Consider the following 23,831-nt stretch of genomic DNA (forward strand, 5'->3'; position numbering starts at 1 on the left):
CCCAGGTGCCCCTCCTTATTTGTATTGAAGCTGAATTTGTAGTTGTTCTGGGTAAGAGTCTTGTCCCGACAGGAGCAGTTGTGTTATGGATAGAGGGGTAATAGACGTACTTGTATGTACAGAAGTGTGGTCTACTTCAGACGTCTGGAGGAGGGGAGAACTAGTAATTCGCCTTCGCGGGGAGATCACCTGACACCCAGACGCCCAGGGAAGAGATGTGGAAACCTCTCCACCAGGTGTTCCAAGCTGGCTGTCCCCGTTGGGGTGATGAGAACAAACTGTCAGAAATGATCACAGCAGAAACAATACAAAGACACCCACCAAGAGTGCGCGTGGCCTCAAACTCCTCCACATCCTCACCGACGACTTGTTTTCTGGGTTTTTGTGGTTGTTGTCTGATGCTAGCTGTTCTGACAGACGTGAGGTGGTATCTTGTTTGGATTTGCATGTCCCTGATGAGGAGGGATGTTGAGCATCTTTTCACGTGACTGTTGGCCATCTGTGCATTGTCTTTGGAGAAATGTCTATTCAAGTCCTTTGCCTGTTTTTTTTTAATGTTTATTTTTGAGAGAGAGAGAGGGAGAGAGAGAGAGAGAGAGAACAGTGGGGGAGGGGCAGAGAGACGGAGACACAGAGAATCCAAAGCAGGCTCTGAGCTGTCAGCACAGAGCCCAAGGTGGGGCCTGAACTCACGAACCATGAGATCCAAAGCCAGACGCTCAACCAACTGAGCCCCCCCATTTTAAGAATCAGATTTTGCCCAGTTTAAGAATCAGATTGTTATTTAAGAGATTTCACGCAGAAGTGTCGTATTTTAAGCAGATTAAAATGGGATCGAGGCAGAGACGGCCGTATGGCACTTGAAAGCGTCTCTGTTAGAGTTTTACTAGCTCAGATCTGAAGTGAAGCCAGCCGTCGTGGGCAGCCCCGAGCTCCGCACGCTCACGGGCCAGGAGGCGAACGTACCGGGACCCTCGTGGACATGGCGAGGGGGGCATGGCCCTGTGAGGCCTGTGTAGGTGGCAGCTGCTGGGAAGAGAGGTGAACGGAGCCAGTGAGCTGATCTGGGGCAGGACACCTGTTTCGGCCGAAGCCTAGGGCCGGGCAGGCTGGGCGGGCTGGGCGGGCCGGGGGCAGCTCCTTCCTACTGCAGCCAGACCACCAGGATCAAGTTCTTTGGGATGAAATGAACACCCCCTGTGCCAGAGAGATGACCAGTCGAGGAGGAGTCAGGGAAGCCTGGGGCTGGGGGTCCGGCACCCCAGCCCGTCACCGCAGCTGCTGTCCGTTAGGGCCTTGACGCGTATCGGACACATGCTGTCTCTGGGCAGCACTGGGGGACCCACTTCAGAGACGAGGAAATCCAAGCTAAGGAGCGTCCCACGGGCCGCGTGGCTCACAGGTGGCCAAGCCGGGCGCCAGTCTTGGCGTGCCAGGGCCCGTGTTTCTGCCACCCCCCACGTCGCGGCCCCCTGGATGCTCCTTTTCTGTGTGGCCTCATCCTTTGTAATGTAGAACAGTTAGGAATATCCGGCCTGTCGGATAGACATTTTCTAAAATACATCAGGCCATTTTTTTGGTTGTTGCTTTCTAAGAGTATATGGAAGTTAGCAAAATACCTTAAGAACAATTTTGCTCTTTTTTTCAAATACTCAAATAGATTTTGTGACCTGAATATCAGTTTTGGGCCCTGCGCTAGAATTTAATGAAATCCTGAAGACTTGACTTTGCCCCGTGAACCACGCACTGTACCCGGTTCCTCTGATGGAAAATATCGGATGCCACTTATTAGCGTCCCGTGTCCTTTTTTACATCATCTGACATTTCTCACTGATGCCGATTTTGCTTATCGTTTGCATGGTGCAAACTCCAGCTGTGGGTTTGGAAATAAAATCGCTGATCGTTTTTCCTATGTGTCTGTCAGGATTCTTTGGGTCGCGCAAGATACGAGCCCGCGTCCAGGGAGCTTCAGCAGAGACTTTGGTGGTCCTGTAGATGGGGAGGTCTAGCGGCCACTGCCGTATGGCGTGTCTGAGCACACGGGCAGGGTCCCAGCCTGCCCGCAAGTGCCCCTCACAGTGCCCGTGGCGTCGTCTTCTAGGACCGCGATGGCTGCACCGAGACAGATGGGTCTCACCCCTCAGTGAGGGGGACTCTCTTCCCGTCAGGGGCCTGCTCTGTCCAGATCAGTGTTTGGCTTCCCTACGTAGTGTGGCTGAGATGGCGCGCCTTTCCTAGGGCAGCATTCTAGGGGGTGAGCCCCTACCTCTTGGGGGGGCCGGGGCAATTCTGAAATGGATGGTGAGGAGCATGAGAAGCTGGTCCGCCTCTGGTCCCGTCAGGAGACGGTCTCTCCCTGGAATGAGATCGTTTTCTCAGAAGAGCCTAGTTTCCTGGGACTCAGTGGGCTGTGATGCCATCTGATGGGAGACGGGCCCCTGGAATCGTCCTTTCCGCGTTGTGGGGCCGTGCCCGTGGGCGGGGGGCAGAGCCCACGATGGACCGTCTTGCGGGGCTCACGGACGAGGGCAGGATTGGTCTCCTTCGAGAAGGTGCTAAACAGGTAACACACCAACTACCTGTGTTTATTTGATACCCGTTTGACTAACATTTATTAAATTAAAAGCTAGGCCACTGGAACACTAAGTGGGAATAAGGCCCCGAATAGAAGCGTGCAGCCCCCGACCAAGTACGTCAGGGACTCTCAGCTGAGATTTACACACTCATTGACCTGTGTTGCTGGTCCTTGGCTGTGTTCCTGATACACCAGCTGTGCGGACACAGAGGGTTTTTTTTAGTGCCCAGGCCCTTCCCAGGATAGTATTTTCTCCAACGTTTGTAAGAAACGTAAAGACAGCTTTCCAGGTGGGGAAAACAGAGAGGTAGAGCAGCTGGCCGAAGGTCACACGGCCTCCGTGGTGAGCTGTGGTTTGATCGCAGTCCTCTGGATCCTGAGGTCGAGGGCCACGGCCACACGGCCCCTCCTCTTGGCGATTCGTGCCAGGTTACAGCCCGTGGCCGTGCCAGGCATGTGTTATTTATATTTGGACACATGCTGTGCGAAAAGACGGACACCCTGCAATTATCTGGTTGTTAGACGCAGCGCACATCTGTGGTAATAACTATAAATAAGACGTAACTTGCCGACTGGGCTGGCTCCTCTTTTAGGAGGACAGTTCCTGCTAAATTAACCTCAGGATGAGACCAGAGAAAGCTCGAATCGTTTCTGGAATAAACACAAAACAAAACAAAACAAATCCAAACACCCAAAAAGCCACAGAGTCTGCCTTCCTTTCCTCCAGGACCAGAAGCGCTCAAGTGCCCTGGGGACAAAAGGCAAATGCCTGCTGGCAGTCTGGCCGTCATCAGACTCCTCTGGAGGTGGCAGTCTATGATCCAGGGAACCTGTGGTTCCACAGGATTGAAGTGAAGTCTGAGAGTTTATGCATAAAAGTTAAAATGCGTCGGGAGAGCCAGCCACGTGGATTGCCGGCCCGTCCCTCTTTTCCTGGGGCTCTCCCCGAATTGTCACACCCATGCCCCAGGAGAGACAGGTGCGCTTTGTGGACAGGACAGGCACTGTGCATTTTGTGATTTTGATTTTTTCTGACTCAAAGAATTTTCCCTTTTAGATCAGGCTGATGACTTATGGTGCAGGTATTAGTTCGGGGTGAGGCAGTCCCTGTGGCTATATATAGCGCCTCCCAGGCCATAAATGGGAGGGAGGGCTGGGCACTTGGAGGCAGAAGTAGCTGTGTCTTCCTCAGCCAGAGCCGCATCGTGGGCGAGCCAGGCCGGCAGGGCATCTCTCCTCTGTGCCGTTTTCCTTTCTCTCTGGGTGAGTCCCCTTTTCTTCTTTCCTTCTCTAACCCGGGGCTTTGGAAGAAGGAATAACGATGCATGCCGAGCCGGTAGCAGTCAGGTGTCCGAGGTGGACCTATTCGGGGGAGGGCGCTCCGTTGGACAGACAAGACAGCCAACGGCTCGGTCTGCGTCTGTCCTTCCCGGACTAGACTTTAACGCTTCCGATGCTTCCCGAGGTCACGGTAGCGAGTGTTATCGGGTGCCACCCGCTCAGTGCACCTGCCGGCTGACCCGAGCTCTGCGGCGTTTCTCACCGGGGCCTGGAGCCCGTGCCCTTTCTCCAGAGTCTGAGCCCTGAAGGAGTCTGTGGGGGCAGTGCAGATTGAAAAGGTGTGGAATAAAAGGTATTTTCTGGAGAGAAGGAGGAAGCAGGGACATTAGCGTGGCCCTGGACACCGGTGTCTGGGGGAGGGGAAGAAGGCTCACTGCCAGCTCCCCATGCCGCCTTCTCTGTGCTCCATGATGAGCAGTAGTCCTGCAGAGTCTCTGGGCTCGGTGCCCTCGGCGGAGCCGGCGTGCTCCCTCCCGCCCTTGGAGGTGCATCCACGAGGAGGGCGCTGGGGCGGGGGCCTGTGCGCAGAAGGGTCACTTTCCCACCTCCTGGGTCTCAGCTCTCACTTCCCGGCCACAAGTGACACAGGCGTCCAAGAGCGAGTGGAAGAAAGATAATTGAAGTTTTAAGTAAACCAGGTCTGGGTCACATTTGCAGCGAACTTACTGGAAACTAACACTGAACGGGGGACCTTCACCCACACAAAACCCAGAGACTCTGTGCGTAAAAGTTCACGGCACTGGAATATTTCCGGAGCTGTTGGTTTGTTTTTAATTCTCTGAACTTGTGAAGAAATGGCAACCGTCTCTCGTCCAGGAAGCTGCACACGATCTCGTTGCTTGATCGAATTTGATCCTGCTTCGGCGTCAGGACACAGGGACTCAGGGTCCTTGGAAGCCGGAGAGCCCTGTGGCCGCGAGGGCAGGCCTCTGCTGTTCAGGTCACGGTTCCGAAAGATGATTCGGAGGAACGCTGGAGAAATTCAGCCGCCAGACATTAGACGTCAAACCGTATTAGATTTGTCATCGAGGCTGATTTTAAGAGTGGTTCTGTGCTCAGTTGTCTTTTGGTGCAAAGTCATTTGCAAAAAGCTTCAGGGAAAGTAGACCTCGGTGTGAATGAGGGTGGGTACAACATGTCTCGGGGCCTGAGGGTTGAGTTACCTGGGGGGCATCGGCCCACTGTGGGCGCCAACCAATCCTTTTCCTTCCTCTAGAAAAGCTTTCACTTGGTACGCTCATTGACTTGGACATTTTTAGCTGCACAGGACACAGCTTCTTTTATTAAATGGAAATAAATGCGTTGTGGTTGAAATGCGTCCACAAATTCAGTTTCTTCTTGGTGGCAGGGAAGGCGGGTTCCAAATATCGTTGGCAGGAAGGGATTAGGTCTAAGCATGTCACAGACGCACGGTCTCCTGTACTTGAGGACAGGCTCGCATTTCACTTTGGTGTCCTAATTCCCAAACGTGTCAGAAGCGTTCCGTGAGTGGCGGGGATGGGTGTGGGCAGGTGGGCACAGAGTCACAAGTGCAAGGTGGGACGTCGGCTCTGTCTCCGACGAGCCAGTGACCCGGGCAGATGATTTTTACCATCTGAAACTCAGTTTCCTCGCAGGGAAGGCTGAGATCCACCCAAGACAGAATGAGATCATCCGTGGCAAGTTGTGGAATCGCTCTGTGGTTTCAGATAAATGCCTTGCGACCCAAGGCTGCAGCTGCGAGCATGTGCTGAGCCTGCAGGGATCTCAGCATGCCCGGTCTGGGGCGGTCAGGGACAACACGGAGGTGCTGAGACGTGAGGTCCACTGGGCGGGGAAGAGGTCGAGTGGCCTGGACGTGGGCGTGGGCCGCGTGGTGGTCCTGCCACTCGGTCTGGGTCACCCAGGGGATTGGGAAAAGCCAGCACAGGCAGGAGGAGCTGAGGTCGCTGGCACAAGGCTCAGATGTAAGACGTGACGTCATCCCTGGGGCAAGGGGGGGCCTCTAAGACGGCCCCGTCCTTGAAATGCAGTGGTTCTGTGATTCAGGCGTGGCCGCCACGGGGCAGGGGCACGTGTTTGTGGCATGAAAAGTGGGCAGAAGTGAGGATAATTGCATTTGCAGAGTCCTCGGAAGCCCCTGATTTTGATGGCCGTCCACACAGTGTGTCGAGAAGTGAGCAGAGAGTAGATGTGGGATCGGTGCAGTGAAGTGCTCTCTTCCTGCCCTGCCCAAGGCCGTCTGGGGCTGGGAGAAACAGCGATAACAGGTCTAGGAGTTGGAGCGAGGACCACCGGAGCCGTGTGAGCTCGATTCCGGCCCCGCGTCGCTAATCGGTACAAAGTGTGTGCTCCTTGAACGGGGAGTGTTGAGGACTCCCAGACCCGCACAAGCACACGCCGAGTTAAGTCAGAACAGAAGCACGGGTCCCCTCGAGTGTGTATTACCCTCCTCTGGGTGCCGGCTGCCACAGTTTAGACATGTCAAGATAGCATATCACCTCTTATCGTCGGGGCCATTTCTGGGCTCTTCCCTTCACAGAGAAATGCAAACGCGTTTGAAGGTTGACTCAACGGCAACATTAGCAAGTATCGAGATGGGACGTGACCACCTGGCATCACAGCACCTGCGGGCATCGTCCTGGATTGGTGCCGTAGAATTTTCCTCCGGCCCTGCAGGTACGGTGGGAGAAGCCCGAGACAGGAATGTGGTTCAGAGTGGTGCAGTGTGTCCCCCGACCCCGGTCTGACTTCGGTTCGTGAGCTTTCCGCAGCACACGAGGGACTCCGGACGCAATCAGTGGAAGCCACGCGGTCGTGGGCAGGAAGCTTTTCTTGAAGACTCACCTTGCTGAACTCGCCGGAGAACCCACGGGGATGCCATCGAGGACGTTTCAGATAGTCAAGTGACAGAATGCATTTTTTTCAGATACCTTTTCCTACCCACAGCGTCCGGCTGGACAACAGCGACAGCACGTAGCGTGACGGGGACAGCTGCCGATTTTGGTTGTTGGAGACCGCGTGCCAAACGTTCCACAGAATCCGTTCAGAACCCCGGGGTTACAGCAGTGAGAGAGTCACCCGCGGCCACGTCACCGGGCGGGGCTCAGGATTCAGACCTCGGTCTGCCCGATGTCAAACCTGTGGTCTTGGCCTCAGCGCTAGAATACCTGTGTCAGAGCTGAGGTGGATGGAGAGGCGCCTTTTTCGCTTTGTTCCACTAGACGCCGCGTTCCGTTGCGTATTTATAATCAGATTTATGCTGTAAAACACATGCCCGGCCCTCAGTGGACCCGTGGAGGCTGGTTGACTGGTTGGTCTTTAAGAGGAAACATTGGTATTCGTGTGGCAAAGGGTCAGAGGCCCAGAGTTAGAAGTCTGAAGCCCTTTCTGCATGTTTCCAGGGGAGGCATTGCTCCCGTCCCCACCCCCAGTACAGTGGGGGCGGAGATAATCCCTAAGGATCTTCCCGAGCCCTGCGATTCTGTGACTCTGGGAGATCAGAGTCTACAGGGATCACCAGCAGAGCGCCTGGAGGGTTTTGTAACACCCGCGCCAAGGTCTGAACAGTGGCGGAGGCCAGGCCTTTTCACCTCAGAGCCGCACCTGTGTGTTGACCACTCCTGGTCTCCGTTCCCGTTGTCCCCCAGCACTGCCTTGCCTCTGCGTTTTCTTCTTTGAGTGGGGGGGATGAACTTACACACAAAGGACCAAAGTGGAGCTCGGATTGAGAATTCCTTCGGCCCTCGGTTTGGGGGGTTAGGGGTCACCGAGATTGAGGCATGCTGCCTGTGTCACGCTTCGGAGACGGCCAAATAGCCCAGTGAGAAGTGGCGCTTTGTTTATTGTGGGTGCAGGTGGCCCCGTGGCCAGGTGCCAGCACTACTGCAAATTCCCAGACGCCTCACCGCAGGACGAATTCTCAGGGAGTTTGACCAAGATGTGTCGCGTGCCCGCGCCCCTCTGGGTTCCCTGCTGGGCTCAGCCCTGCTCCCGCCCACCCCAGCCGTGGGCATCTACAAGTACCCTGCGGGATGTGATTTTTGAAGCGTGGATCTGGACAGCGTCCTGGAGACGAATTCCCTTTCCAGGTCACCATATGTGGTTACAAGCTTTCCAGAGTGATTTCTTGTCCCGTCTCTTCAAGTATCCTGAGATCCTGTCTCCCCGCCTCCTACCTGCGCTCATGGGATGCCCTTCTCTCTGCCCCGTCTGCATCTGTCAGCCTATCCATCTGTCAAGGCTCTTCTCAAATGTCACCTACTTCAGGGGACCTCATTTGGCTGCCCTCTCTCCTGTTATGTGTGCCCCCTCCTAGCTTCCCAGGGCGTGTGTCCCTCTTTCCGCTCTTATCTTGTATTCTAAGTATTTGTTTACTTCTCTAATCGGTGTTTTACCTATTTTTAACCTTGTCACTCACACTGCCTTTCACGTTGCCTTGGATAAACGGGGTGTTGTGGAAACATTTGGTGAGCTCACAATGAAAAGAAACCTACAACCCAATCTTCTAATTTCCAAAGAACCAAACAGAAAATGATGTCGGACCCCAGGGAACTTGATAGGTGCCTGGTCTCCCAGCCCAAGATTATTTTCACTTACATAACGTTTCTTCCATCCGTCCCTCCCCCGAAGGGGTTTGATGGACTGAAGTTGGTTTCCCCCCCTTGGAACAACCCGACATGCTGGTGTAGACACTGCCCGGGCAAGACTGCACGGGGGATGGAGCTCAGCACCGTCCGCCTCCCTCCTTACTCGTAGGTGCCCACCGAGATGTCACTCGCCGCAGTGCCCTTCTACCAGAAGCGACACAAACACTTTGACCAGTCGTACCGCAATGTTCAGACGAGGTACCTTCTGGATGAATATGCTGCCAAAAAGTAAGTTGAAATTCAGCGGTTAGACTGGGAGGGGTTGGGTCGTGGGGGTCTGGCGTCCGGTCCCCTGCAACCTGGGCGGGAGCACCGGGAGGGTCAGAGATGGCAGGCTCCCTGACGCCCGCGCCCAGCACCCCAGGGGAAATCTAGCTCTCCTGGCTGCACTGGAAGCTCCAGGTTGCGCCCCTGGGATCCTGGTAGATGCTGATAGACTGGCTCTGAGCCCCTAGTGTAGATGATGAACACAGAGACTTTTTCATAAGTGCTCCTTGACTTTGCTCTTCTCTACACATCTTCCAGAACTAGGATCTAGAAAGTCTAGGGCGCCTGGGTGGCTCAGTTGGCTGAGCGTCTGATTTTTTTTTTTTTAATTTTTTCATTGTTTATTTTTTTTTGAGAGAGAGAGAGAGAGAGAGAGTGACAAAGCATGAGTGGGGGAGGGGCAGAGAGAGGGAGACACAGAATCCGAAGCAGGCTCCAGGCTCTGAGCCGTCAGCCCAGAGCCCAACGCAGGGCTCGAACTGGTGAACCACGAGAGGCCGCTTAACCAGTAAGCCACCCCAGGCGCCCCGGGCGTCTGACTCTTGATCTCGGCTCAGGTCGTGATCTCACAGTTCGTGAATTCGAGCCCCACGTCAGGCTCTGGGCTGAGAGAGCGTATCCTGCTTGGGATTCTCTGGCTCCCTCTCTTGCTCTCAAATAAAACCGAACAACAACAACAACAACAACAACAACAACAACAAAACCAGTCAGCACAAGGGCGGTGGGAAGGGCCACAGGAAGAGTGTCAGAGGGAGGAAAGCTCATAGGGGCGGAGTGAAGATCACGTGGAGGCCGATACCCATAATTTTGCCGCAATAATATGCATAGCAAAACCATACTCTTATCCGGTGCCTGGTAGGCTGGTGTCGAGCCGCAGACCCGGTGGTTTCTGAAGCCGGCGTCCTCGGGGACCCGCAGCACGTGCCTGTGTGCCGAGTGCGGGATTGGCCTGGGCCGGTTAGACGGCTGTGCCGAAGGACGGACAGACGCCGCGGGTGTGCCGGGCCCGGCCGGGGGGCTCGTGCGTGTCGCCGACACCCTATATTTAGACGCGCCCGCGGCCCCGTGTCCTTTGCCATCCTTGTGACACACAGCCAAGCATTCACAGTGCTCCCGGCAGCCTCCGGGAGCCTCAGATCCCCGGAGATATATATAATCGTGGCGCTGGGCCAAGAGCGCCGTGGAAGGCGCTGGCTGGCACGGATGGAAAATGGCAAGGGGGAGAGGCCGACTCATGCACGCACGCGCCCCTCCGGGCACAGGCAAGTGCAGACGGTGGCGGAGTTCCGTGTGCGTGCACGCATGCGCATGTGCTAGCTGTGAGCGTGCACGCACCCGTTTGTGTGTCTGCACGCGTGTGCGTGCTCCTTCACGCCGGCGTGCCGCCGCTGGAAAAGGTGGCGTGTCTGCGATGATAACTTTGTGTACTGTCTTTAATTTTAGTTTTTATTATTTTTTAGCATTGTTTAAACACTTTTTAAAATGTTTATTTTTGAGAGAGAGACAGAGCACGAGTGGGGGGAGGAGCAGAGAGAGAGAGAGGGAGACACAGAATCCGAAGCAGGTTCCAGGCTCCGAGCTGTCAGCACAGAGCCCGACACGAGGCTCGAACCCATGAACCGTGAGATCGTGACCTGAGCCGAAGTCGGAGGCTATACTGACTGAGCCACCCAGACGCCCCTACCATTGTTTTTAAACATTTACTTATTTTTGAGAGAGGTGAGAGAGAAAGAGAGAGAGCATGAGTGGGGGAGGAGCAGAGAGAGGGGAAGACAGAGGACCCAAAGCAGGCTCGGTGCTGACACACAGAGCCCCATGTGGGGCTTGACTTCAGGAACCGTGTGACATCGTGACCTGAGCCGAAGTCGGACGCTTAACCAACTGAGCCACCCAAGTGCCCCTGCTTTTAGCGTGAAAACAATTATTTAAATTCAAGTTAGCTAACCTACAGCACAGTCCCGGCTTCTGGAGTAGAACCCAGTGCTCATCTCTTAGGTATGACACCCAGTGCCCGTCCGCCAGCCCCCTCCTTAGTGCCGGTCACCCATCTGGCCCATCCCCCCCACCTCCCTCCGGCAGCCCTCAGTTGCTGTCTGTATTGCCGAACCTCTTACGGTCTGCTCCCTCTCTGTTGCACCTCGTTTTCCTTCGCGCGCCCTGCGTGCATCTGTCACGTTTCCCCGTGTACTTCTCTGACGCGTCCGATTTCTCTGCGCTCACCCAGGCGTACCTCCACGCAGTCGTCCGCCCAGAGGAAGTCGTCTTCCCAGAGGGCTTCCGGCCAGACGGCGCTGGGGACGACGTGCAGTATCTGTGCGAAGAGGGTGAGCACCGAGCTGGAGGAGGAGGAGCAGGACAAGAAGAGAAGGTAACCCCCGCCTCCCCCAGACCGCCTGCAAAGGCCGCGCAGGCCCGCGGAGTCCCCGCGCCTCGGGAGGAAGGGCCTGAAGGCCAGAGGGGGGGACAGTGACTGGGCGGCAGCCAGACGCACACCCGAGAGAGCCTGGAAGGTCACACTTGCTTCTTTTTTATTCTTTTTTGTTTTTAAAGGCATTTTTAAATGTTTATTTTTGGGAGGCAGGGAGGGGCAGAGAGAGAGGGAGACATGGAATCCGAAGCAGGCTCCAGGCTCTTGAGCTGTCAGCACAGAGACCGATGCGGGGCTCGAACCCACGAACTGTGAGATCATGACCTGAGCTTTGTGAAGTCAAACGCGTAACTGTCTGAGCACCCCCCTCCCTGTGCCCCAGGTGATGCTTGCTTCTTTTTTTTTAATCTTTTTTAAATGTTTATTTAGTTTTGAGAGAGAGAGAGAGAGACAGAGTGTGAGCTGGGGAGGGGCAGAGAGAGAGGGAGACACGGAATCCGAAGCAGGCTCCAGGCTCTTGAGCTGTCAGCACAGAGCCCGACGTGGGGCTCGAACCCACGAACTGTGAGACCGTGACCTGAGCTGAAGTCGGATGCTTAACCGACTGAGCCACCCAGGTGCCCCGGTGATGCTTGCTTCTAACAAAAGCATAAGCTCCCGCTGCCTGCTTATTCGTCAGTGACATCACCTCAGTGGACCCTAACAGGATAACTGTCGCAGAAGGGAACGTCGCAGACGGGGCCGCGTGCCATGTGTGCGTTGCCGCTGGCATCCTGTGTCAGGTCCCGGTCGCCGTCCCACGTGGCACTCGCTAGCTTTCCACGCACAGCAGGATTCTCACATTAAAGCCCTAAGACCTGGCGGTTTGAAGGTCATGTGGAACCCCCACCGACAGCTTCCTGAGCTGCTCAAGCGGGGCAGTGAGGTCGCCGACTCCAGGAAGGCGGTCTTCCTGAGACGCGCCAGCATTCCCAGGGGTGTCCGTGGGGAAACCGTCGTGAGGGGCCCGTAGACGGCCGTGCCGTGCATGTCAGGGGACTCAGCTCATGGGGAAAATGTCACGGGCATGACATGGATTAATAGGGACGTCAGTCTTAAAATTATTTCCAGATCAGAGAGACAGGTGGTGATCTTAGAAGAACAAAATAGTTGAGTGGGTCATGAGTGCTTTATTTCCTTCCTGCTGCTTCCCCCCTCACCTCTCCCTCCTACTTCTAGAAAATTTTCTCGATATCTCTAACACATTGAAAACCTGAAAGAAGAATGAGATTTTGGTAAACAGGTTTCATTTTTGATGAATTTCACGATGGAAGGATCTGTGTAATAAAAATGTACAGCTGAAGAGATTAGCCCTCATTTTTAATCTTTGAATGATCTTTTAAATGCCTTATGGGAGTTTTGACACGTGAATTTCATTATAAAGTGAGGATTTCTTTTGTAAGAGAATCACTTCAAAATGTGTACATTAGAGGAGTGCCTGGGGGGCTCCGTCGGTTAAGCGTCTGACTTTTGGTCTGATTCAGGTCATGATTTCACGGTTCTTGAGTTCAGGCCCCGCGTCGGGCTCTGTGCTGACAGCTCAGAGCCTGGACCCTGCTTCAGATTCTGTGTCTCCTTCTCTCTCTGCCCCTCCCCCACTTGCTCTGTTTCTCTCTCAAAAATAAACATTTAAAAAACTTAAAACGTGTACGTTATAAAACTCTGGATTTTCTGGTATTGGATTATTTAAAAAATGGTTCTACCCATAGTTAGGGTTCAGGTGCGGGGAGTGAGAGGACTAGAGCTTTATAAGTTTATGAGCTATTCCTTGTGTCCTTGAACATGGCACAAGAACTCTCCACTCCTCAGTTTTTGAGGGGGTGAAATGGGGGGAAGGTCGACTTCTGTTGATCTGAGAGGTCAGGGATTCACGTGGTTTTGGCGATAATGACTTTGGTGACCTTCTGGCTGTGGAAAATCTTTCTGGGATACACGAGGCTACTCGCCTGAAGTAGGAAGCTGACTCATGGCAGGTATGTGGGTTATAACCCATGCCTCCCCAGCTCATTTTGTTCCTCACCTCCTACGGCAGAAACTAGTTTAACGCATGGGACAGATTGATTGGTGCTCAAAAGATGAACCCGTGGGTGCGTCCGTTGGAATTACCACTCTATCTTCACGTAAAATAGGAACCCAAGACTCGTCGGGAGCTCTGCACATCTCAGCGTGTCCTCCTTGGGGATACGTGGATTAGAAGTAGCCTTTTCATGCCCCTGCTTCTGTACTAGTGAAAGACCGGCCTCCGTGCATCACACAGGCTGTCTGTGGGCTTGCAGAAGAGGGCCAGAGGCCCGGACACCTCATCACAGAGCAGCGGAGATGCTCCCTCAGTGGTTGGGGGAGGGAGAGGGAGTAGGAGAGGGAAGAGGAGAGAGGGAGGGAGAGGGAGAGAGAAGAAAGAAGGGGAGGGAGGGAGGGAGAAGGACAGAAGAGAGGGAGAGAGAGGGAGAAGGGGCAGGAGAGGCGGGCCGGGAGCGGGCCGGGCCCTGTTGGTCTCACGAAGATGCCTGCCCCCCCCCCCCCCCCCCCCCCCGGCCAGATGAGCCGCACCTTGTTCTCTGCTCCCACAGGTGAAAGGAGCTTAATTGTTTGCATCCTCTCTATTTTCCTGGAACACAGGTTTGCCTCCTGTCTGTAGCTGTGGATTCAGGAGGCTTTAACCCAGTCCTAAATTCATTCAGAACAGCAGTCTCCCCAGGAGAACAGGTGGTTTTTATAGGATTCCGCGCAGGAGGAATCTCACGTCGTCTGTGTGGGCGCCTCAGCGTGGGGTGTCAGACCCCTAGGCCGCCAGATGCTGACTTTCTCCCTTTTTCAATGTTTGTTTATTTTGAGAGAGAGACAGTGCGAGTGGGGGAGGGGGAGGGGGAGAGAATCCCAAGCAGGCTCCACGCTGTCAGCACAGAGCCCGACATGGGGCTTGAACTCACAGACTGGGAGATCAGAACCTGAGCCGAGAAAGAGCCAGGCGCTTAACCAACTCAACCCCCAGGTGCCCCCTCCCTTTTTAAAAAATGTTTATTATTTTTGAGAGAGAGAGAGAGAGAGGGAGAAAGAGCACGAGCATGAGCGGGGGAGGGGCAGAGGTAGGGAGACACAGAATCCTTAGCAGGCTCCAGGCTCTGAGCTGTCACCACAGAGCCTGATGCAGGGCTCGAACTCATGAACTGCGAGATCATGACCTGAGCCAAAGTCGGATGTTCAACCACCTGAGCCCCTGGGCGCCCCAGTTATATTTCAATTTTAACATTTTATGTGTTTAGAAAAAATAATGCATTTTTGTTTCAATCCCTGAATTTTCTTTTTTTTACATTTTTTTCGATTTTTTATTTATTTTTGCGAGACAGAGAGAGAGAGAGAGAGACATGGAACGTGAGCGGGGGAGGGGCAGAGAGAGAGGGAGACACAGAATCGGAAGCAGGCTCCAGGATCCGAGCCGTCAGCACAGAGCCCGACGCGGGGCTCGAACTCACGAACCGCGAGATCACGACCTGAGCCGAAGTCAGACGCTCAGCCGACTGAGCCCCCCAGGCGCCCCCCGGCATGGTCTCATTCACGCCTCCTACACCTGCCCTCGTCACAGCTCTGTGTGGTGTAGGCTCACCAGCGCACAGAGGTCTCGAGGGAGATAAACACAGGCAGACGTGCCCTTTTCGGTGTGTCCTGAGAATAACGTCGCCTCTCCCGCAGGTACCAGTCTCTGGTGGCTTCGTATGGCGAAGCCAAGCGGCAGCGTTTCCTCCGGGAGCTGGCGGAGATGGAAGAGAACGTGCACCTGGCTCGCTCACAGGCGCAGCACCAGCTGGACAGATACGCCATTCAGCAGATGGTAGGGGGCCGCCTGCGTCTCCGGGAGAGGCGCGGGCCTCGTCCTGGGTGCTCCCGCTGCGTTCGCGCGGCCTGTTGGCGGGGCAGGGGCGCTGACGCATCCTTGTCCCCGGGACAGGTGGAGGACAAGCTCTCCGGGGAAAGGCACTCGTACGAGGAGCGGATGCGCAGGGCCCCCGAGATCCTGGTGCGCCTGCGGTCCCACACCGTGTGGGAGAGGATGTCCGTGAAGCTGTGTTTCACCGTGCAAGGCTTTCCCACCCCCGTGGTGCAGTGGTGAGTGCCGTTCCCGGCCCGGGGAGGGCTGTCCTGTTCTCGCCCTCTCTTTTTACTGATGGTTTTTTAACGTTTGTTTATTTTTGAGAGAGAGAGAGAGAGGGAGAGAGAGAGACCTAGACATGGGGCTCAATCAAACAAACGGTGACGTCATGGCCTGAGCCGAAATCAAGAGTCAGACTCTTACCCGCCGAGCCGCCCCGGTGCCTGCACTTTCTTGCAGGGATCTGGAAACGGCTGCCTGAGCCGTGCAGTGGGAGATCCACGCGAAGGAAGCACGTGGCACACGGCCCGTCCCGCCGACCACCTTGTGCGAGACTCCGGGAAAGGCCTTTATAAAAACTCGCAGGGCGTCCATTATAGATACCATGGCAACGTTTTTCATGTCGGTGCAACAGACTCAGCTGAGTTTTCAGAGGGTTTTTATTTCAGAGAGAGTTCCCTCGGGTGGCCCGTGTTTACACGAGTGGCTCTGCTTTTAACTTGGGAAGGCTCCCCGCTGGAGCTGGGCTGTGGTCGACCGGACCTTAGGAGCCAAGACAAGTCTCCAGGCCCCATATGTGCTTGTGTGTTTCCTCACTTGCTGGAAGTGATAACATTCCCGAAGTTTGTAGCTTGCTGCAAAAACTGTAAGCGTTTTACTCACACCCTGGATTGGGGCGCTCAGCCCAGATCAGAAAAAAGGAGCCCACGTGCCAGGCGGGCAGGGGAGGCTGCGACCCGCAGCCTCTGGGTCTCAGGGAGACGAGGTGCTGCTGTCCTGCATGGGGCAAGGAGGCCAGCTTCCTCGAGTCAGGGTCCAGTGTGGTTTGATCCTGTGGAACTCTCTGGAGAGGCTGGCCCGGAACCCAGCTAACGCTGGCAACATTTCGTTCTCATGGAAGGATTTTTCCTGGATTCCTGACGGAGTCCAAGGAGCCCTGCGGCCCTCGCTGTCATCGGTTGAGGATCGCCCAGACGGGCTGAATCCTGCAAGAGCTGCTCTCCCCTAAACAGACAGGCAGACGCGGGCCCTAGATCGCCCCCCCGGCCACTCCGCTGTGCCCACGGGCCCTGCGTGAAGCTCGCACAGGCAGGGAGTAGCGTCCCGAGGGGCCGTAAAGAAGGCTGGGACAAAATGCAAAGTCCACTCTGCCTTTGCACTAAGATCAGCGTTTCCCTCGTTTAGGTATAAAGACGGCAGTTTGATCTGCCAAGCAGGAGAGCCGGGGAAGTACAGAATCGAGAGCAAGTATGGCGTGCACACCCTGGAGATCAACAGGTAAGGTCTCGGTGGGCCTGGCCACGTGCCCTGGGACACCTGCCCCAAATAGTCCGTGCTGCTCATGCGGGAGAGAAAACGAATTTAAAACCAGGAGGTCAGGTTGCACCCCATCCCTGTGTGTTCCGCGTGCTCTCAGTGGTATTTCCGAGTTAACCTGTGGTAGAAGCTTCCCTTGTTATCCTCAGTGTCGGGCCGCAGGGAGGCAGACCCAGTGGTTTTGTCCGGGCCCCTGCTCTGGGAACAGGGCGAGTGGTTTAAGGACAGATGGACACGCTCAGGTGTAAAGGTTATGGTGGGTGCAGAGGATTCCTCCACACCTGTCCGGCCGCGGGGCTGCGTCTCGTACAGGTTTGAGGAGTAGTCCCTCAACCCAGGCTCCTCAAGGAAATACAACTTGTATATTTTTTTCTCAGAAATTGAAAAAAATGTAGGATACAGATAAGTAAAAGAAAAAAATCGTATTTCCCACAACTGGCATCAGTATTTTGCTGGATGGATAGCATGTCATTTTTCTTACACAACACATACACGGGCATGCACACACACAGACAAACACACATACTTACGTGCGTGTATATATATATACGTGTGTGTGTATATATACATATATGTATATATACATATATATACATATACGTACGTATATGTTACGAAAGTAAGATTCTGCAGTTCTTTTACTGTTTGCGTGTGTACACCGTTTTTGTTTTTCAAGAAGATCGTAACATTGTGCAGTGCAACTTTTCTCACACACAGCGTACCGTGACATTTTCCCATGGCTCCGGCTGTTGATTTCTCAGATAAATGAGGCTCCCCCACACCCTGTAGTTCACACACCCCCGCTGGTGTGGCAGCCGGAGACCTGGATTCGGATCCCCATCTACCACTGACCTGGTGACTTCGGATGGGTCGTTAATGCTTCCTGGATTGTAATACTTTTATCTGAAAATAATTCTCCAGAGAAGGATGATAAAAATGTTATCTTCTATTAGTTGGCTGAATAGGGCCTACTGTGAGGACCACATCCACGTTGACATACGTGATCTAAACAGGTGGTGAGTGTGTGTGTGTAGGATGTCACATCAAGTCCTTCCCAGGAAAAGATAAGGGATCCTAATATAAAGGCAAGAAATCAGTAAGACATTAGAATATATGACTTTCCTGGGTTCACTGTTACCACCCTGTGGAGCCACCATGTCATAATTAGGTTCCGTTTACTTAGAGGTAAAGGAATCCCCAGTAAAATAGCTCCAATGAAATAATTCCCAAGACGACTCGTGGAAGTCACGAGTCAGTACAACGTCACCTTTACCTGGCTCCGTCTTCCAGACGTACTTCTTCCGCCGAGGGGATTCTCTCCTGTTTTGTTGAAAAGCCTTTGTACCTGGGTTCCGTTAAAGAGAAGGTGATCCTGAGGGCCTCCGTCTGGCGACCAGGGGGTGGGGCCCAGGCCCCTGCCCCAGAAGGGCAGTGGGGTGTGCTCCTCGGAGCGGGCGGGGACGCGGAGGGACACCACCACGAGGAAGCGTCAGGGGGCGGGGGTCCTTCCAGACCCACCGGCAGGTCTCGTGCCGAAGGCCGGCCAGACGATGGGACTCACCTGGGGGGCGGTGAGGAGCCCGGTCCGACACGGAGCTGGGGGCTCCCTGAGCTGACGTAGCGGGCTTCCCGAGCATGAGGACGAGGCCCAAGGTTGAGGTTCGGCGGAGGCTGACCCAGGTTGATCCGGGCGGGAGTCTTTGCCGGCTCCCCTCCACCCAGCGGGAAGTCGGTCTCGCCTCCTTTCTGTGCTTTCCTTCGTTGCCCTCGCTGTTTCATCCTCTGCCTCCTGCCCGTTTTCTCCCTCCCTGTTTCCCACTCTGACTTTGGGGTAGAGCCCAGGCATGAGCCCCCCAGGCACCGCCCACCCAGCACTCAGGACCGCCCCGCACGGGGCGCCGGCTGGCTGTCAGCCCCAGGCTGCGTGTCCCCCCCTCCTCCTCACGCGAGGCCGGCTTCCTCGTCAGTCACACACAGCCCGGTATGTGCCTCTGGAGGCCCGGAAGGTTCCCCGTCACCAGAACTGTCACTGCACCTACAGATTACTTAGAACAGGTGTTAGAAGACTGTAATGAACATGGAAGCGTCTGACAAGTCGTTACCCTGTTTTGCCAGGTAAATATGAGGCTCTTTCAGGAAGCTGGAGGTTCTGGCCTCATGGGCCTACTGGTGCTGTTTATTGACAACCTACTGTGTACCAGGCACTGGTCCAGATGCTTGGGATACAGGACCAAAACTGAGGTCCTCATCTCTGAGGTCTTACATGCTGGCATAAGGAGGTGAACCGTAAGCGTAATAAAATAGTGAATTCTAGAGTAAATCAGGAGGCTGTGGTACTGGGCGTGGGGAATGGGGGTCTCTTGGTGTGGGGGTGGGCTAGCTTGTGGGGTTAAGTGGGGTGGTCAGGCCAGCCCTCCCTGAGAAGACATCTTCTGAACAAGGCTTACAGGAGATGGTGAATGGGATAGATGGGGAGTGGGCCACGAGGGTGCCAGCCTGAGGCGGCAGCTGCAGCAGAGGCTCCAAGAGGTTGTGTCCCAGGCTCTCGGGCTGGTCTGGGCTGTGGCCGGCGAGGGACAGGAGGTCAGAGATAGAGCCGGGACCGTGAGGGCCACACGGACGCTGTGGGCTGTGGCAAGGACTTTGAGGGGGACGGTGGAAGATCTGACCCGTGTCTTGAAAGGGTCTAAAGCCTGGCTCTGAACAGAAGGCAGGGCTGAGTGCTGGTGGCCATGCCGTGGCTGGCGAGAAGGGCGTGGGCTCTACATGGGTTCTGGAGAAAGAAAGACAGGAAGTGTGACAGATCGGAGGCGGGGTGCTCATGGAAAGGGGGGGCCGCTGAGATGAGCAGGCAGAAGGGGGGCGGGTCTAGGTGCAAGCACGCACAGAGGGTCAGGGTCTCCTCGCCTGGGGCATTGGAATGCCCTGGCCCCTTGCTGCAATTTTCTCTCCTTTGGTTTCCACAATTCATGAAACTTTAGTGGACAGAGAGCCACGCTCTGTAGAAGGAGAATGTCCACCCTCATTTGGGGGGTGCGTTTGTGCTCAGGGACATCTCTTCTCTGGCCTGGGGTGCACTGTGGTCGGTGAGGGTTACGGAAGTCAGGCTGACGATCCAGCCAGCTCCCCTCCAGCTGTGTGGTAAGGACAGTTTTAAGAGGAAAAACCACTTTCCACTCTCAAGTATGAAACTTTTAAATTTTTAAAAAATGCTTATTTATTTTTTGAAAGAGAGAGAGAGAGAGAGAGAGAGAGAGAGAAAGGGCAGAGAGAGGAGAGAATCCCAAGCAGGCTCCGTGCTGTCAGCACAGAACCCCACGCAGGGCTTGATCCCACGAACCGTGAGATCATGACCTGAGCCGAAATCAAGAGTTGGACGCCCCCCCGACTGAGCCGCCCAGAGGCCCCAAAACGTTTAAATTTATACAGGCTTTGGACCAGACAGACTGATAAATCCTCGAAGGGCCCCGGATGCCGTCATCTGCAGTTCATGAACCCAGATAGGCCTGGGTCGGGACCCTCTGGGCAGAGGCAGTGTGAACCTTCTTCAGACACAGAGTGGAGGTGGGGGGGGGGGGGCCCGCAGCTGCCGCTGGGCTCAGCTGTTCATTCCAAAGTGCTGACCTGCCATCATTTGATCTGTGGCCGTTCTGAGTGGTGGGGAATGTGCTGGCCACGTCTGTTGGGAGGGCAGGGGCGGGAGGAGGGGGGGTTGCGAGCTCTTCCTTCGTGGCCGCGGGAGTGACGTTCACCTCCAGGAATACTCCTTGGCGGCCGTCTGAATTCTTAAAGTGCCGGAAGGGAAGCTTCTGACCCTTTGGTGCTGTTCGAATTCGACGGTATTTTATACGCTCGTAAGATTTTCTCTGGGGACTCATCATGCGCGTCCTGTTTCTTCAGGGAATTTTAATGCTGCTCTCATAGTGTAATGAGAGCGTTTAGAGGGATCTGGCTCCCGTTTTCTTTGTAGCACCGCCCCCCCCCATGCCTGCTGAGCTCAGCACTGCTGACCTCCTCTTGCACTTTCTTTAGACTTCCATATGCAAACTCTGATTCGAGTTAAATGGTGAGTCCCGCGTAAGGACATTGGGCCAGAGTAGCCAGGGCAGGCCACAGACCACTGAAACATTCGTCCGTCCTATTTAAACTAGATACAATATCATGAGTCCTTTTTGAGGCAGTTCAGATCAAGACTTTGAGACACAGAAGTGCCCCCGGGAAGTTTGTACAAAGGGGGACCAAAGGAAACCCCCTCTGTTCTGGCAACCTGTCCCAACAGAAAATAAAACCGTTTGCCTCTTAATCACTCGCTTGCAATTTCTCACAGCGTGAAGGACAGGCCGGAAGCAGGCTCTGCCCCGGGGGGTGGGGGTGGCAGAGGATGGGGAGGGGATTGCCCAATGCCACCTCCCGTTGCGGCCTGGGGGAGGAGAGAGAGAACGCAGTCCTGCTGGCCCGTGGGAAGGTTGGACAGAATTTTGAGTTGGGTACAGTCTCCTCAAAATCTGCGTGCCCGGCCCGTCCACCCTCTGCTTCCACGCTGCCCCAGTGCCCCAGACACCGTCCTTCCCGCAGCCCGCACGCAGCACCAGCACGGGGCAGCATGTGTGAGCAGGACCCCGTACACCCAGGGACGCTTCCTTACAGCCTCTCGATGTCCCGGCGTTTTTTATGCAACATAAAACATTTGCAAAGGGGAAACGCGAAAGCAACGAGATAAAAGTAAACATAAGACCAAGTGTCGACTTATCCACAGCCAGCACCTGTGCGGGACGCCCTCCCCGGACGGTTGCAGTAAATCAGGGCGTCTGAGTACTTGGGCGTATGGACTTCCTCGCACCCCGGACGAGCGCCGTGGACCCTGTTCTGGATACATGCACACGAGCACGTACACAATCAGTCTGTGTGTCACCGAGGAAGGTTCCAGCTCCTAAGTACCGGCTTCCTCCTCCCCAGCCCCATCCCTGCCGCTAAGTACTAAGTGATAATTGGTCCCTTGACAACCTGTCAGTGCTAATGTGTTAGGGAGCTCCCCTCTGTCTCTTATTCTCCGCTGAGACATGAGCTCAGAATCTTGTAGAAGTTGCTGCCTGGCTGGGTCCTGCCCTGCAGGACTCACCCTGCCCCTTCCTTCCCTTCTCCGAGTTGTTTCTAGGGACTCTGTCACAAGGTGAATTCCCTTCCGCTGTCCCTTCTGGCTGTTCCACCCACAGAGAAACGAAAGCAATTAATTGCAGTTCTCAAAACGCTTAGAAGTCTGTTTTGCTTTGTTGGAATGTGGAGGCAGAGGAGAGAGCCCGAGTCGTGGAGCGAGCAGGGAAGCATCTTCGAACTTGGGTCCGGGAGCTCTGCTAATATGTTTTAATGAATAATGTACGAGCGAGGGACGGTCCTACAAACTACAAATGTTTTCAAATACGTTGTTTTATTTGATTGTCAGAGTCACCTGAGTGAAGGGCAGGTGCACGGTAGACGTACTTGAGAAGTTTAAGGCGGATGCTGTCTATCTGTTACAAAGTCAGCGGATGAACTCGTCAGGCAGGTGGAGCGAAGGCGAGGATCTGACGTGACCCGTCTGCCAGTTCGTAATATCCCAGCGCCGCTTGGCGAGTGCCTGCGGTTCCTGCACTTTTTAAAGGATCTTTCTTTTTAAACTTTATTTATTTTGATAGAGAGCGCGCACATGTGCGTGATGGAGTGGGGCAGGGGCAGAGAAAGGGAGAGAGAATCCCAAGCAGGCTCCACGCTGTCAGCACAGAGCCCGACTCGGGCTCGATCCCACGAGCCGTGAGATCGTGACCTGAACTGAAGTCGGACACTAAACCATCTGAGCCACTAGGCACCCCTGCCGTACTTTGAAAAACTGCTAAAATATACATTGAAGACAAAATGGGAAGATTTGGTTTGTAAACCACGGGACACAGCCTGAGGATCACCAGTATGAAGTCCGGGAGGCCAAGGAGACAGGAAAGAGATTCACGGTGCCCGACTGGACAGCGCTAAGTGACCTCCCCATACGTGCTCTCTGAGGACCCATGTTCCTGTGGCGGCCGGTCTCCCCTCTCTGCACGTGGCACAGGGTCGGGACACCCTGACCCAGCGGTTCTCACAGACCTCCGTGCTTCTCTCCGTGTGGCCTTGGCCGTGCCGTGCTGTTGCCGGTGGGGGTGCTGCTTGCAGGGGCAGGTGTGGGGCTGATCCCAGACGCAGGATACCCTCCTGTCTGCAGAATGCATTTACGAAAACGAAATGGCTTGGGGCGCCGGGGTGGCTTGGTTGGTTAAGCATCCCACTCTCAGTTTCGGCGCGGGTCATGACCTTGTGGTTCGTGAGTTTGAGCCCCGTGTTGGGGCTCAGTTTCCTGCCTATATCCGTGGTCTCTGTGACATCTTCTGTATCCTGCTGGGAAGCTTCAACTTTTTCCAGATCAGTTTTGGGGGGGGGTGCGGAGGGGCTCCAGCCTGGAGAAGCTGGGGTCTGGCGGTTCCTGGGTCACGGTTCTTTCTGGAGGTGGGTGTCCATCATCCCTATGGCCCTGGGGATGGCTGCCTGGGCTGGGTCCAGTTCGACAGCTTCAAAACACCCCCGAGTGGGTGCTTCGTATCTGTTATTTTGGGGCTTGGGAAATACTCTCCCGTCCACATGGGAACCCCGGGTATGGAGTGAGGTGGAGTTAATTTTCCCGGTGGTGGAGGTCAGGGGGGCCTTCCCATTGGCAAAATAAAGCCACGAATCCTATAGAGGAAGAAAAATTGAGCCAGAGGGGCACATAGACTTCCCCTTGAGAATGCAGTCGAGGAGATCGAGAAGCATCTGTACTACTGTTTTCCTCGAGGACAGGGAAGCCGTAGTCTGGGATCAGACCTTGCCGTGTCTATAATTACCACCTCGTTCCACAGACAGAGCTGGCATTGTTCTTAAACCACTCACGAACAAAGGATCTGGGTCACACGCTTGGCTTTTGAGGAACCTGGTGCTCAGATTAGGGTCACCGGCCCCTGCAGAACAGTCCCACAGTGCATTCAGGGCGTGACCTTGCTCTCTCTCCTCCAAGGGCGAACTTTGACGACACAGCAACGTACTCCGCGGTGGCCACAAACGGGTACGGACAGGTGTCGACCAACGCTGCCGTGGTCGTCAGAAGTGAGTTGTCCTCCCGGGGTGCGGGCACGCCTTGGCGCCTCCCGTCCCCCGTGCCCTTCAGCGGCT

General features: G+C 54.9%; 1 protein-coding gene across 3 annotated transcripts in view; it reads left to right on the forward strand.

Moving 5' to 3' along the window:
• Positions 1 to 3,708: 3,708 nt before the first annotated feature.
• The window catches only part of MYOM2 (myomesin 2), a 75,189-nt gene continuing 55,066 nt past the window's right edge, over positions 3,709 to 23,831 (forward strand). The window contains exons 1-8 of one of the 3 annotated variants that reach the window (XM_053900772.1): positions 3,744 to 3,838; positions 6,825 to 7,081; positions 8,654 to 8,772; positions 11,036 to 11,179; positions 14,909 to 15,047; positions 15,165 to 15,322; positions 16,491 to 16,583; positions 23,677 to 23,765. In XM_053900772.1, the coding sequence (XP_053756747.1) occupies positions 8,666 to 8,772; positions 11,036 to 11,179; positions 14,909 to 15,047; positions 15,165 to 15,322; positions 16,491 to 16,583; positions 23,677 to 23,765 (730 nt within the window). In that variant the 5' untranslated portion in view covers positions 3,744 to 3,838; positions 6,825 to 7,081; positions 8,654 to 8,665. Of the gene's footprint in view, positions 3,839 to 6,824; positions 7,082 to 8,653; positions 8,773 to 11,035; positions 11,180 to 14,908; positions 15,048 to 15,164; positions 15,323 to 16,490; positions 16,584 to 23,676; positions 23,766 to 23,831 lie in introns of all 3 variants that reach the window. The other 2 variants (XM_053900773.1, XM_019428023.2) reach the window with 2 other exon arrangements.

Source organism: Panthera pardus, unplaced genomic scaffold, assembly GCF_024362965.1.
Source record: "Panthera pardus isolate Hobbes unplaced genomic scaffold, ASM2436296v1 HiC_scaffold_13, whole genome shotgun sequence".
In the NCBI taxonomy this organism is placed as follows: Eukaryota; Metazoa; Chordata; class Mammalia; order Carnivora; family Felidae; genus Panthera; species Panthera pardus.